Source organism: Cupressus sempervirens, chromosome 3, assembly GCF_028749045.1.
Source record: "Cupressus sempervirens isolate cs-2001-9-10 chromosome 3, ASM2874904v1, whole genome shotgun sequence".
Taxonomy (NCBI): Eukaryota; Viridiplantae; Streptophyta; class Pinopsida; order Cupressales; family Cupressaceae; genus Cupressus; species Cupressus sempervirens.
The window spans coordinates 682,595,750-682,609,707 of record NC_143120.1 but is presented as its reverse complement, the minus strand read 5'-3'; the positions used below and the strand labels follow the sequence as shown (position 1 = coordinate 682,609,707).

Sequence of the window (13,958 nt, the reverse complement as noted above, 5' to 3'; positions counted from 1 at the left end):
AGGACCCATAATCTGATAAAGTTATATTTTTCTTTAATACATTTTGACAACTTAAGCTAATTTATCTGGAAGAAATAACTAATGGTTTTGCCTTCAGATATATGATGTTGTAAGGTACAGAATACACAGGATGAAGAAACGATTGAAAGATGAGCTAGAGGACAGGAATACACTTCAGGAATATGTCTGTCCTAATTGTCATCGAAGGTGGGTGGTTTGTCAGGTGCATGACATGTAAAGTGGTTAACAAGGGTGGTTTGACAACTCTGTATTTTCATTGAATGCCGTTCCAGGAAATTATAATGTGGCCCAATGTATATAATTATATTAAGTAATTTTAAGGTTTCTGGCTAAATTTTCCATGTTATTTTGTATTTTCCCTTCTGATGTTTTTAGGTATTCAGCCTTGGATGCACTTCAACTGGTTAGTATGAGTTCGGATGGTTTTCATTGTGAAAACTGCAATTCTGAACTTATTGCCGAGAGTGACAAGTTGGCTGCAGAAGAAAAGGGAGATGGAGAAGACAATGGTAGGCGTCGACGACGTGAGAAGTTGAGAGAACTACTTGAAAAAATGGAGGTTGGTGCTTTTATTCCTGTAGTTTGTTTAACTTTTTCCTTACAAAGAATCTTGGCAAGATTGGAGTAATAGATCTCTTTCCTTCCATTTTTAAATAGATTATCTTCAGCTAATTTTTAGCATTATCTTCTTTATGAGGAAAGACATTGTCAGCTGATGTGAATGGTAAATGAGTACTTGTCCATATTCATAATATATTGCATATGGAGAATATAGCTTGTTTTTTCAAATGTTTTTCTGAATTATTAATTTTGATTGATGCACAGTATATTTATATAAAAAATAAAAGGATTTGTACATGCTGATAGTTATAATGACTGATAAGCCATTCCCTAAACAAAGGCTCTTGAGTCAAGCAGAAAGACTATACAGTGCTAAGGTAGACCATATCAAAATAAAAGCTCATTTGATGAGCAAAAAAGCTCGACAAAGCTGAAATAGAACAATTTTTTTCTGACATAAACCTATACTATGCAAACTAGTCAACTGATAACATCCAAGACCATGACAAAATAGAACCAGAGCTTATTAGAGGGGATAATTAATCTTCTTCTTCAGAAGCCTGCTCACTAGATGGTTTCACAGGTTATTGCTCCTTCACGACCTTGTGCATGAAGGTGGTCATCCATTCAGTGCCTGTAGTCAGTCCAATATCTGTAGTTTTCTTTTAGAATGAGTGACCATTTGTTTCTCCGCTTCAATGCTGGAGAATAGTAATTGCCTTGAAATCACCCAGAAAAGAATGCCTGGCCACAGGAGCTCCATGATTGAGAAAACATGGGATATCTGCCAAAGTGTTGATTCCCACATATAAATGGGCAACTGCAAGCATGAGCTTGCCCAAGAAAATCAGTTTAAACAAACATATAGGCCAGCCACAGCACCCGACCCTTGGGCTATCCCAAATCAAAAGGAAAGCCACTATCTGTAGTTTTCTTTTAGAATGAGTGACCATTTGTTTCTCTGCTTCAATGCTGGAGAATAGTAACTGCCTTGAAATCACCCAGAAAAGAATGCCTGGCCACAGGAGCTCCATGATTGAGAAAACATGGGGTATCTGCCAAAGTGTTGATTCCCACATATAAATGGGCAACTGCAAGCATGAGCTTCCCCAAGAAAATCAGTTTAAACAAACATATAGGCCAGCTGCAGCACCTGACCCTTGGGCTATCCCAAATCAAAAGGAAAGCCACTAACTGGGATGAAATGTTTGTGCTTGAGATTATACTGATAACCGTACATTTCTCTCCCAACACCAATTTGATCGCCTCCAGCACAAGATTGTTTGGAAGGCAGGAAGACCACGTTTAGACGTTGGTCAGTAATTTGATCAAGGTATGCTATTTTGTTTGTGAGTGTTTGCCAACTGAATTAGAGTGTCCATTTCTGCACTGTGACTAGTTTTGTCTGAAGCAAGAAGCTGAATGCCCTAAAACAGACCACCTTGGCCCTTTATAGACAAATGTGATTCCATCCAACATGAGCTGATAGAACCAGCAGATGCCATAAATGAGAAGAAAATGAACAACCATAGTTATATGCTCATTTAATTCGGCTCTTCAATAATACAGAAATCTGAAATATCCCTAATAGATATTTACCCAATTTTTACCTCAAGGTAATTCTCAGAACATAAACATATGACGGTGCATTATAAAACCAACAATATAAACCAGTAGATCCTCATAAAATACCTTAAAGTATGTTATTGCATTATACAACAGCAATACAATAACTTGCATTCAAAGGTCCAATCTTAAACACAGTTTTACAGTCAGATTGAAATACTAGGAAAGAACTTGTAAGCACATGTGAGATACCTAATGTGACGTCTCCACGAACAATGGGTTCGTGTCCATTGTCAAATGGCACGAGAGTTGATGTCCTTATGTTGGATGAAAGCTGAAGCTTTCCGAATAACTCTCACAAGAGAGAAACTAAAATATGAATCATAAACCAAGCATACTCCGAATGAATGAGTCTCTCCCCTTTAATCCTCAAAGTTGTGACTCTTCGACTACCATTTTGTCCTTTCCTCTTATCCCTCCTTGTCACCTTTAGTCCACTTTATAATATTAAATTAACCTTTTATAATTTTAATTCACGCTCTCATAGTCAATTTTAATATTATATGAATATGTCTTTAAATTTCCTAATGTCCCCAAAAAGGAGACATTAGAAATCTTTCCTCCTTGAGATTGCTTGCCCTCAAGCAATCAATACCAAGATCCTATATGAATCTGCAGGTAGCTCTGTAGCCCAATCTAAAAACAAATCTTGCCACATTGCAAAGGAAGGTGTCAAAATGCAACCTTTCCATTAACTAGATCCCTGGATCCCATGTTAAACTATGAAGTATCGCTGCATATGTAGGCCGTACAACTTTGATTATCATTGCATCCAGTCTCAAATTGTGTAGAACTACGACAAAACCCTCAAAATAACATAGATACATGTGGTCAACACTTGGATCCCAAACCTTGTTGTCATGACCAATTGATATGATGAGGTAGAAATGTGTCAAGGAGCCATGTATAACCTAGTAGATGGTGACGACCTAATCTAAGTAGTTGATGTAAGAAACAAGTTGCTCAAAAGCTGAAAACAACCATGGGCACATCAAATTCCATATTGTCGTCATCAATCTGGAGAACTCCTAAGTACATAGGTACTATGAGTAAGAATGAAGCTGAAAAACCATTCCCTATGATTGAAACATAACTCTCATCAATACTCCACCAAGATCTATTCAATGGCTGATGTATGAAATCCATCCAACTCCTATATGGGTTGAAATCAGGAACCATATTTGGACTGATCAAAGGATGAGCGACTGTAGTCAATTCACCACACCAATCCCGTGACCAAGATCCACCACTAGGAATTGTATCTAGATCCAATATTCTTAAGTCAAGATCATTATCTTCATGACAATAAAAAAGAGTTCCCACATTTATCTCAAAATGGGGATTATCGGAAGGCCAATCAACATCTACTTCAAACATGGGTTTGTCTACAAACTGAATGCGATCTGAAATTTTGGTACTTAGTCTTTTGGGACAACTATCCAAGTCATAAGTTTGCTAGATGCTATTAAATTCATCAATTACTTCTTGGAAAAACTCTTGCCTCTCTTTACCCTCATGCACACGAAAATAACTTGTGATCCTAACCTGTTTTTCTGCTTCCTCAAGAGAAATCCGAGTATCATCCAATGTCTCATGAGCTTACTTAAGCTCCCTATTGAGCTCCATAATCTCATTCCTTCCTTTATTCAACTGATCAACATATATTCCAGCAACCTTAAGAATATAATCTCTATCGAAAAACAAACATAAATAATCTGATTTCATAGATTCAAGGGCTGTTTTGACTACCTGCAAATCAGCAACAAACAGATCTCCTTTCACTCCCTTTTGAGCCTTCCTATGGAGATCCTCCCACCATCCTGTGAGTGTTGTCATAACGTATCAAAGATGCCACAATCATGTCTTCACTAACCTTCAGCTGGTTCTTTAAGACATGCATCTCATTATTGTCATGTTGAAGCGACTCATCGTCTTGTAGTGTCATCTTGGATTGTTCCTCTAGATTTATATCATGTGTATAACAAACATATGGTTCATCACACAAAGACTCCAACATACTATTACTTCGAGTACAACCGGCCTCATCAACATGTTTGTCAAAACTAACCTCCCAATCATCAATGTAGAAACTTGTATGTTCCTTATCCACAATTGAAATCATCTTATCTACATTTTTCCCTGCGCTGGTTTGTATTTCTTGTGCCTCCTCTTTGTTATTATGATTTCCACAAACAGGATTGGGTGTACTAGTGTCCTCACATGTCGAGCAAATTTGTTCCTACCTCACAGGGATTCCTTTAACTGGTAAATCCTTCAAGTTCTTCACTATCAACTGCAAAACTTTCTTCAACACCACATCACTATAGGCTATTGTAGGAGATGATATTCGTATAATCTCATTGAGACAAGAATCAACGAAAAGGTTAATCCATTTATCTGGATGCTCCATAAAATTGGGCTGGACCAAGATCACCATTGAAGGTTGTATAGCCCAATTTAAGAGTCTACAATGTGCCTGCTCTACTTTGGTCAAATAAGTTTCCATCTCTTCCAATTTGGAGAGAACGTCATTTGAAGATTCCATTTGTTCTAATTGCAACCCAAGTACATATAGTTGACCCAATTGTTTTTCTTTCTGTAAGTTTCTTAGCTGAGAGCCATTGAAAGTATTATTAAATTCATTTGAAAAGAAATTGTTTTTCAAATCTTCCATTGTTTTGTTTCTAGTTTCTTTCAGAAATGGTTGCATCATTATTAACCCCTGTTCACTGGAAATTCTAACTACGGTAAATTACACTTACTCCTGTTCCAGTATTTCATGTGCTAATTATTCTAATAACCCTACCGTTTAATACTTTTTGCTTCAATTTTATCCCAAAATGTTATACTGGCCCGCTAGCAATTGATATTATGATTTTTGGCTTAAGAGTCTGATCTGCTGTAATAGAGTTTGAGTTGTAGCAGATTGTGAAAAATTCAATCTCAAGTAAACCCTCAACACTCCATTTATGAACTGTTGTTGCCTAGAGTTTTTTTTTCTCCAATTGGCTCAAAAGATAATCCTCAATACTCATTCTCCTACGAAATCTTGTCTTGAGCTATAGATGACCTGCATTCAAAGAGTGATACAAAAGCGTCACCGCTCCTACCACCGTAGCCATTGTTGTTGTGGCCATTATTTCTCTTTTTACAATAATGAACTGATTAAATACAATAAATAAATCATGCTCGGATCATTCGAAATAATATTTTATGCATGCGCTAGACTTGTGTGATTCTAATTGAATAGTATCATCCAAAGTTCACACTTGGTGAAATAAACAAATGTTGTGATGCTCCACGTAGGCTCCAAGATTGTTACATCTACTTCACCTAATACTTTTGTTCACAGATCGTATAATACAATAACAAAAATCTACAACACTTATTACAGCCAAAAAATATATTTTCCGGTAATAAGAATTGACAAACTTCCTGCACAACCATATATACACCTATACCTCCAATCATACAAGAATAATGAAATCCCATGAATAAAATGTCACACCTTCATAGAACTGTCATTACCAATGAAAAGGTTCCTACAGAATGGCAAGAGACGACAGTTACAAGAACTGATGACACCCACAAAGGTATTGATAGAATCTGTATCATAAGCGGTTGACAATCTCTAGATCCACTGACATTGTAATTCAACCCATGATTAATCCAAGTTGTTCAATTCATATCATCGATGGTGCTATGTCATCTGTAAGCAACTGGCTTTCCAAAGCGACAATAGTGAAAATATTGTTCTCGCAATTCTATGACACTTTTTCTTTTGACAAAATCAGGTGCTCAAAAAAATGTGCTCACAACCCTTCTCCATGTAAAAGTTCTTTTCACTCAACACTAGTAATTGCCAATGGTTCTGACAGAGACTCTAGACATTAATGATGAGATTCGCCAAGTGGTCCGTTGTTTCTAGCTGGAGTATGATACTCAACAGTTGGTGCTTAAACTATTTGAAACTTGAACCCATCAAAGCCAGGTTAGAGAATTCGCTTGAAAAATGTAAACACTAATAACTATATTGCTGAGCGTTTACTACCTCAATACAATCTTTATCTCCTACACTCGTAATTGCCTAGGTTGAGTCGACTATTGCTTGGCATGATGTCCAGGTGTGAGAGCCATTACCTTCCACGACACCTATATATTAAATCATTCATGCTTGTTGGTTTTCTCCTTTCCCTGTAACGTACGCAAGATGATCCTCTAGTTCGTTCCACTTGGCTTTGTTTCAACATATAATGATCTCTAGTGCTTGCAAATGCAGAATGCTTGATAAGCATTTTCTACACACATAGGAGAATATGCTCTGTGAAACATCCACGTAGAGCCTTGCCTTTAATTAGTCATCACTGTCCATTCTTGGCACAACCAGCTTGGAGTAATGATAATTTCCTGATCGAATCTTGCTCCTTACCATTGCTTAACAAATATAACCACTGTAGTATCCCGGAAGTGATCCCTTGTTTCGAAATAATTGCTATAGAGCTTGTGATTTGGGCAACAGTCTTCAAGGAAAACGTATCAAATCATCGATGCTTGGTAGACTCGATAATCATGCGGAACTTCCTACCACATAATGTTTCCTTTCTCTCGTTTGAATTCTTCGGTATCGACTTGCTATTGGTGGACGATTTCCAATCCTTACAATTCATTCAAAATCTTAGTATTTGAGACAAAATGCTAGAGTTTCTCAAATCTTCCTTCGCTATTCTCGTATTTTGCCAAGAATGATTTTTATGGCATATAGTCCTATGCTCATATATTAGAACGAGAACTATAGTCACAAAGATGATAAACGGGCCTCGAAGAAGTAATAAGAGTCTTCCTTGGACAAAAATGACGCGCAATTTTAATTGTGAGGAATAATGTTGGCTAAAGTTTCAAAACATTTCAATAGCCCCCCAAAATACAATGCGTTGCTTTTATACCCGGCGGTCCCCACATAATATTTGCTTTGTTTACTGAATTCTTCAGGGAAGGGATAGCGATTTGCTTCAAAGGCATCACATATTTTCAGTATTTTTGCCCTAGCATGCTTTCCAGAAAAAATAAAAATAACAAGACTATTTTCTCAACTTATATTGAACTTTAACGACATCAATTTTTTTTTCTTCCTCAAACTTTTGCCATCGCCCCTACAAACTTAGAACCGGGTTGGAAAAAAAGATCAATGGTCCCTAACCATTTGTTTTTTCACTAGCTAATTTGAATTTCAAAACCAAAATTCTTTCCCAAAGTTTATGAATATAGATTGAACTTTTGTACTATTTTGTAAATTTGCTCCAAATCTGATTAAAACTTCAGAACTGCAAATTGCTACTCATGAAACTTCTCAGGCTGGCAAGAAAAACCAGCTTTTATATCACTGAAATATCCCCAATAGATATTTACTCGCTTTTTACCTCAAGGTAATTCTCAGAAAATAAACATATGACGGTGCATTATAAAACCAACAATATAAATTAATAGATCCTCATAAAATACCTTAAAGTATGTTATTGCATTATACAACAACAATATAATAACTTGCATTCAAAGGTCCAATCTTAAACATAGTTTTACTGTCAAATTAGAATACGAGGAAATAACTTGTAAGCACATGCGAGACACCTAATGTGACATCTTTGCAGACAATGGGTTTGCCTCCACTAACTAATGACACGTGAGTTGATGTCCTCACACTGGATGAAAGCTGAAGCTTTCTGAATAACTCTCACAAGAGATGATATGATATGATATGAAGGATTTTAATAATGTCCACGAGGCCAAAGCAGCCTAACAGACCCACCTGCTAACTACAACCTAATCTAGCTGTAACTCTTTGACTAACTCTTCTCTTCTTTGGTGCATGTTGATGATCAAGTTTGCAATCTTGTACAATTGTTTTTCCTTGAAGAGGTGGCTTAACTTGCTGTTTTCTAATATCTCTGAATACCTAGACCTGATGTCATTGTACGCCAGGCATTCCACGACAAAGTGATGTTCCGTTTCAATGGCTCCCATGTCACATAATAAGCAGATCCTAACTTCCAACTCCTTTTTTGGCACTCTCCATCTCTCCGTCTCGCATATCAAATGGTGAGAGCTAGCCTTAAGCTGGGCTATGAGCATTTTGGCCTTACACTTGATGTTCGCGCGTAAATATGCTTTTTCCCCATGACAAGTATTGGGTTTAAATTCTTTAACATGGTGGAACATTTTTCTCCCCATGTGCCTTGTCCACATGATGTTACGAAATCTCTCACGGACAAACTTCTTGATTTCTTTAGTGTTATCCGGACAGCTATGGATGTTGATCTCCCCCTTTTGCATCCGTTTGTTGTTTTCTTTCATCCATGTTCTTTTTGTCCTTGTGAGTCTTTCCTCCGTGATTAGCTCTGGCCAACGGTGGTTTCCCATTCCTTGGGTTTTCTTTAAGTAACATATCAGCCGGACCATTGCATCCGTTTCTAGGGGAAAGACACCGATTTTAGCTAATAATATCTCATAAGGCGCTGTGGTTTTCATTCTCAGGCTGCTAGTAATAATGTGTTTTTATATCCTTTCAACTTGTCTCCATTTCTGATTCGACAAGCTGCTGCCCCAAATTTCATACCCATAAAGAACTATAGGGGTGACAAGCATCCCAAAAAACATTTTCTTTTCTTCCATTCCTATAATTCAGCATTCCTACACTTATTCTGTAATAAATATAGTGCCTTCCAGCCCCCTTGAATCCTTTTAGATCTGCACGTTTCCCAACTGAGTTTGTTCTAAAAGTCAATTTCCAATTACTTGTATTCGCTCACAATCTCAAGAGGGTTACCCTCAAAGAGAAAAGTGTCCAGGATTCTCTTGTTTCTCCTTTGCGAGAAGATCATAACTTTGGTTTTGCTGGTGTTGACTTCCATCCCCACCTCCTGACAAAAGCTTTCTAACGCATTCAAGTGTTCTCGCAGCCCATCCGCTGTCTTGGCAATAATAATAAGGTTATCCGCATATAGTAATAATTTTATCACATATCCAGCCAACTAAATTCCCTTCCTATTGTCTCTCTTCAACCATGCTTTTAATTTGTCATGTAGAGCCCGAACAAGGTTGGATATAGTGGGCAATCTTTTTTGACCCCTATATTGCTGCTAAAACATTCCGATAACCCATCCGTAGTTCTGATTTTGGCTGTGACCTGTTCATAAAGTCTATACACAGCTGCCCTTAGCGCCATAGGGATTTCCAGCTCTTCCATTCTTTTCCAAAGTTTGTCACGTGGTATTGTGTCAAAGGTTTTTTTGAAATCCACAAAGCAGCAAAAAACCTCTCCTCTTGAAGTCTCAAATTTTCTCAACTAAGTATTTGAGAGTTATCCCGTGATTGTTACATCCCAAATTTTGACTTAATTTTAAATTTATTGATAGCCGTTAGAATGAATGGATTTTTCTTTCATAATATGTGAAGTAGGTAGTTATTTATATCGGTTGTATTAATTGTTAATGAAGATGGTCGTTATCCATTATTTGTCATCTGATGTTTATTAGTTGCTTGATTTTGGAATTATGGTTAATAATTAAATTCTTCTAAATGTTCATATGAAAATTATTATGGAACTTGTTAATATCGTGAAAGTATTGCACGGGTGATTGCAAGAGAAGATGAAGGGGGGAAGCATTGCTAAATAGGATCAACGGAATGGGATACTAGCTTAGTCCAATCATCAGGTTGACAGGTATGACCTTAAATTGCCTTGGTAAGGACCTAGCGACTTGAACTTTAGGATACAATTGAAGGACCCGCATGAGCTATTAAACAAACAATTTAAAATGTAAATTAACTTAATTAAAATATAATGTGTACCTCAAAGGTTTTGATTGATCTTTCATCATACTATAATAAATACCTATGTACGTACACATAGATATAAAATAAAGTGACACCATAATATTATTTTCTTTATAATAAAATGATGCCACCTCACAAATATATCTACATGCATGTTGATAGATATAAACCATAATTATTTTCGATTTATAACCTTCAAATCTTCTTCCATCTTTTAATTCTTTTTCTTGCTTTAAACGGATTGAACACTTGGCACAGTTATTTGTTGTCCAAGAGCCAAGATATTTCTTTTAGGTTATGGCTTCTTGGAAGTCAAAGAGACTTATTATCTCTTTATTGTATGAAGTCGAGAGAGGCGGAAGACATTCATTTTCAAGCACCCGATTCCCATGTTTATCACCCATCTTCTTCCAAAATTCTGACCACGTTTATCTTAGCCCCGATATCTCTGCTGTTATCATTAGTAACCATTGCATTGTTCCTTCCACGATTTCTTAGTTTATACTGATGCTCTGTTTTAAATCGTGAGCAATCTTCATATTGGTATTTGTGTTCAAGACCTTTCTTGCAAAGAGTGAGGCAGATTGATTAAGCATCCAACAAGACATCATCTTTCCTTCCATATTATATCAGGTTGTGTGGTAAACCAAAACCTAAGTATTGCAATATGTTTTCTTTAGCAGTTGTTACTGCATTCTAATTATATGGTAGTAAGCTACAGTTTACAGCATGATGCAAATCATTTTACTTAACATCATAGGATTGACCTTCTCTAAGTTAGTATGTTTATGGCAAATAAAAGCCAAAAAACCATGTTATGAAATCATGATTTATTTATGCCACTGGAATTAGAATCAAATGATATTTTCTGCAAGTCTTGAGCACATTTTTCAAATCACAGATTGTGATAAGTTGGAAATATATAATGTTCATGAATCAACAGACATAGCCGATTGCTCGGAGATCTGAGCACCTAGGACTCACCGGTTGTATAGCTATGGAAAATGTGAAGAGGTGAGATGGAATCTGCATTGACATAAAAATAAAAGTTAGATACCATACAATAAATCTTAAATAATTTCATTTAATAGCTCATGCCCGTCCATTTTATTGTTCCCCTGTTGTCAAGTCGAGCGATGGTGATTGGGTCATTGAACCAATCAGAAAACCTTGGCCAAAGTCATTTTAAGGCATGTTTGCCATCTATGATCACTTGATGTCAATGGTGCCAGTTATTTAGACATGTCCATTCATAACTGTGCGAACATTCTAAACATCGTAATGCTCAAGTGGCTGGACTAAAAGTATCCCAAACCTGATCTTGGGATAGGGAGGGCCTTTCTAATTCAATAGATTGTGTGGGGATAAGTATGGTCGGAGGTTAAGCCTAAGTTAATGCTTCTCTCTTCTTGAAAGCCGAGGTTTGCACAACCAACTAAAGACTCGCTGGATATTAATTGTTTGTTTTCCTTCTTTTCATGTTAAGCATTTACATTGCTTGAACGAAAGATAGTCAGTTGATCATTGTTACAGTTAATCTAGTTAATTGTTATTCCAATTATTACAGTTGATCATTGATACAATTATTTTAGTTAATCATTATTATAGATATTTCAGTTGATCATTATTACAGTTATTTCAGTTAATCATTATTATAGTTATTACAGTTGATCATAGATACAGTTATTGTAGTTAATCATTATTATAATTATTTCAGTTAATCATTGGTAGTTAAAAGCAATTAATGTTCCATGAAAAGGAGTTTAGGTATTTTGTTCAATAATTTGTTGGGGAAAAACTCCTTATCGGTCATCTTATTTGTTATGAAAAACTGTATGCTACAGTGATCAATAGTGGAGTGTTTCGTTCTAAAGCCTGCTTGTCCCTTTGCTCTCTTCTCCTTTGTTTCAGCCCATTTACTGATTTCCGTTCTACCATGCTTCCAAATAGTTTGCCAAGAAGGGGATTGATCATGATGGTTCGATAGTTAGACGGGTTGCTTGTGTCTCCACTTTTGTGAATCGGGACTACTACACTAGTCGTCCAGTTTTTGGGAAAGCCTTCCACGTTGGTGCTGTTAAAGATATACTGAATGTGAGGGGTAAGAAGATCAACACCCCATTTTAGGTATTCAGCTTGTAGCCCATCAATATCTTGTGCCTTTCTTGATGCTAACCTCCTTATGCCTTGGGTAATATTTTCAATATCAAATAACTCCTCTATGTGCTTAGTTATCTGAGTATCATGCTTGCCTAGCTCACGCTCATAGAGCATTTTGGCATATTCCAACCATTGAGTTTCGATTATGTTATTCTTGATTTGTTTCTTTTTATACTTGAGTTCAAAACTTTTTGGGGCTGTTTTTTCCGAGATTTATCAGCTCAAGTCTTCTTAGGATCATATATTGTTCCTTCTTCCGTTTTAGCAGCTTGAGATACTCCTTACTTTTTTCATTGTTCTTTTGCCCTCTCGTATTATTTTTTGCCTTCTTGCATTCCTCATCAAACCATGGGTTAGCCAGGAATGTGTTCTTATTATCTCTTTTGGGTTTAGATCTTTCGCATTCCTCAAGTGCCTTGCTAATAATGGGAACAAGTTTCTCTTTGTTCATTTGGTGCTGGTTGGAAACACGTGAGTTCTTTTGCTGATTATTGGATATCCTATGGAGAGAATTTCTGAAGATTTCTTGATTCTCCTTAGTCATTAGGATCCTACTTGGCTGAGGGCCTTTTCTTACTTTGTAGATATGTTGATCGCTTTGCTGATTTTATATGTGAGCGGCCAGCTTGAGTGAGATTAGATTATTGTCTAAGTTTAGCCCAATTGGATAGTCCTCTATCTCAAACTCCAATATCTTTGAGATGTAGTTTGGGGAACAAATGACAGTCTACTACACTTTGTCCATTGTAGGTTTTACAAGTAATGTTTGAGAAAAACTGAAATCTGAATCATAAACCAAGCATACTACGAATGAATGAGTTTCTCTCTTTTAATCCTTGATGCCGTGACTCTTTGACAACCTTTCTGTCCTTTCGTCCTATCCCTCCTTATCACCTTTAGCCCACTTTATAATATTAAATCGACCCGTTATAATTTTAATTCACGCTCTCCTAGTCAATTTTGATAATATATGAATGTATTTAAATTTCCTAATGTCCCAAAAAAGGGACATTACAAAATAAATGTTTATAATGAGACGCAAATACTAACAGTAAGGAAACAAGTGACAGTACATGAGTGGAACTAGCTTTGATGCAAAGAACCACCTGGCTGTATAAGAGGAAGATTGGCGTGACAAAGGTAGAGAAAATTGATGTAGATGTGATTTATTGGAAGGTTGAAAGAAAAGAAACTCGAGCTTCCACATTGAGATTGTGCCGGGTAACTATAGAAATGAAAGATAGTGTCAAGGTACAATGCCACAATATGTACCCAAATATACTGAAGGAACCTATGCAAGGGAGGCTACACCATCTGCCACTCAGTTGGAGAGAACATTTGTACTTGAGTTGGCTTCACGGTAAACGTGATTTTCCATGATGTTAGGTATCTGACCGACCACTACAAGAACCTCATCTAAGAGGGTGTGGAGACACCAAGTGGGAGTGGGTCGTCTTCTAATTGCGTTGATACCATTAGATAGCGGGTTTCAAATTTCCAAGTGAGTGACATGCTAAGCCTCATAGAGTTTGAGCCAATGGAGGAGAGCTTGAAACTTGACTTCATTATTGGTACCTTGAATTAGTGGAAAGGAAGATGTGAAAATGGTAATGCCTTGTGAGCCGCTAAGAATGTAACCTTCTCCTAATCTAAGAGGTCTTGGAGACACCAAGTGGGAGTGGGCTGTCTTCTAATTGTGTTGACTACTATTAGATATCCACCTTTGATTTCCAAGTGAGAGCCTGTGAAGGAGAGCTTGA

General features: G+C 36.8%; 1 protein-coding gene across 4 annotated transcripts in view; it reads left to right on the top strand.

Annotated features, from left to right (window-relative positions):
* Positions 1–13,958, top strand: part of LOC149568569 (Transcription factor TFIIE, alpha subunit) — a 103,702-nt gene that overhangs the window by 29,781 nt on the left and 59,963 nt on the right. For all 4 annotated transcript variants that reach the window (XM_089821463.1, XM_089821461.1, XM_089821464.1 and 1 more), the window contains 2 exons: positions 98–207; positions 397–580. In XM_089821463.1, the coding sequence (XP_089677589.1) occupies positions 98–207; positions 397–580 (294 nt within the window). The remainder of the gene's footprint in view (positions 1–97; positions 208–396; positions 581–13,958) is intronic.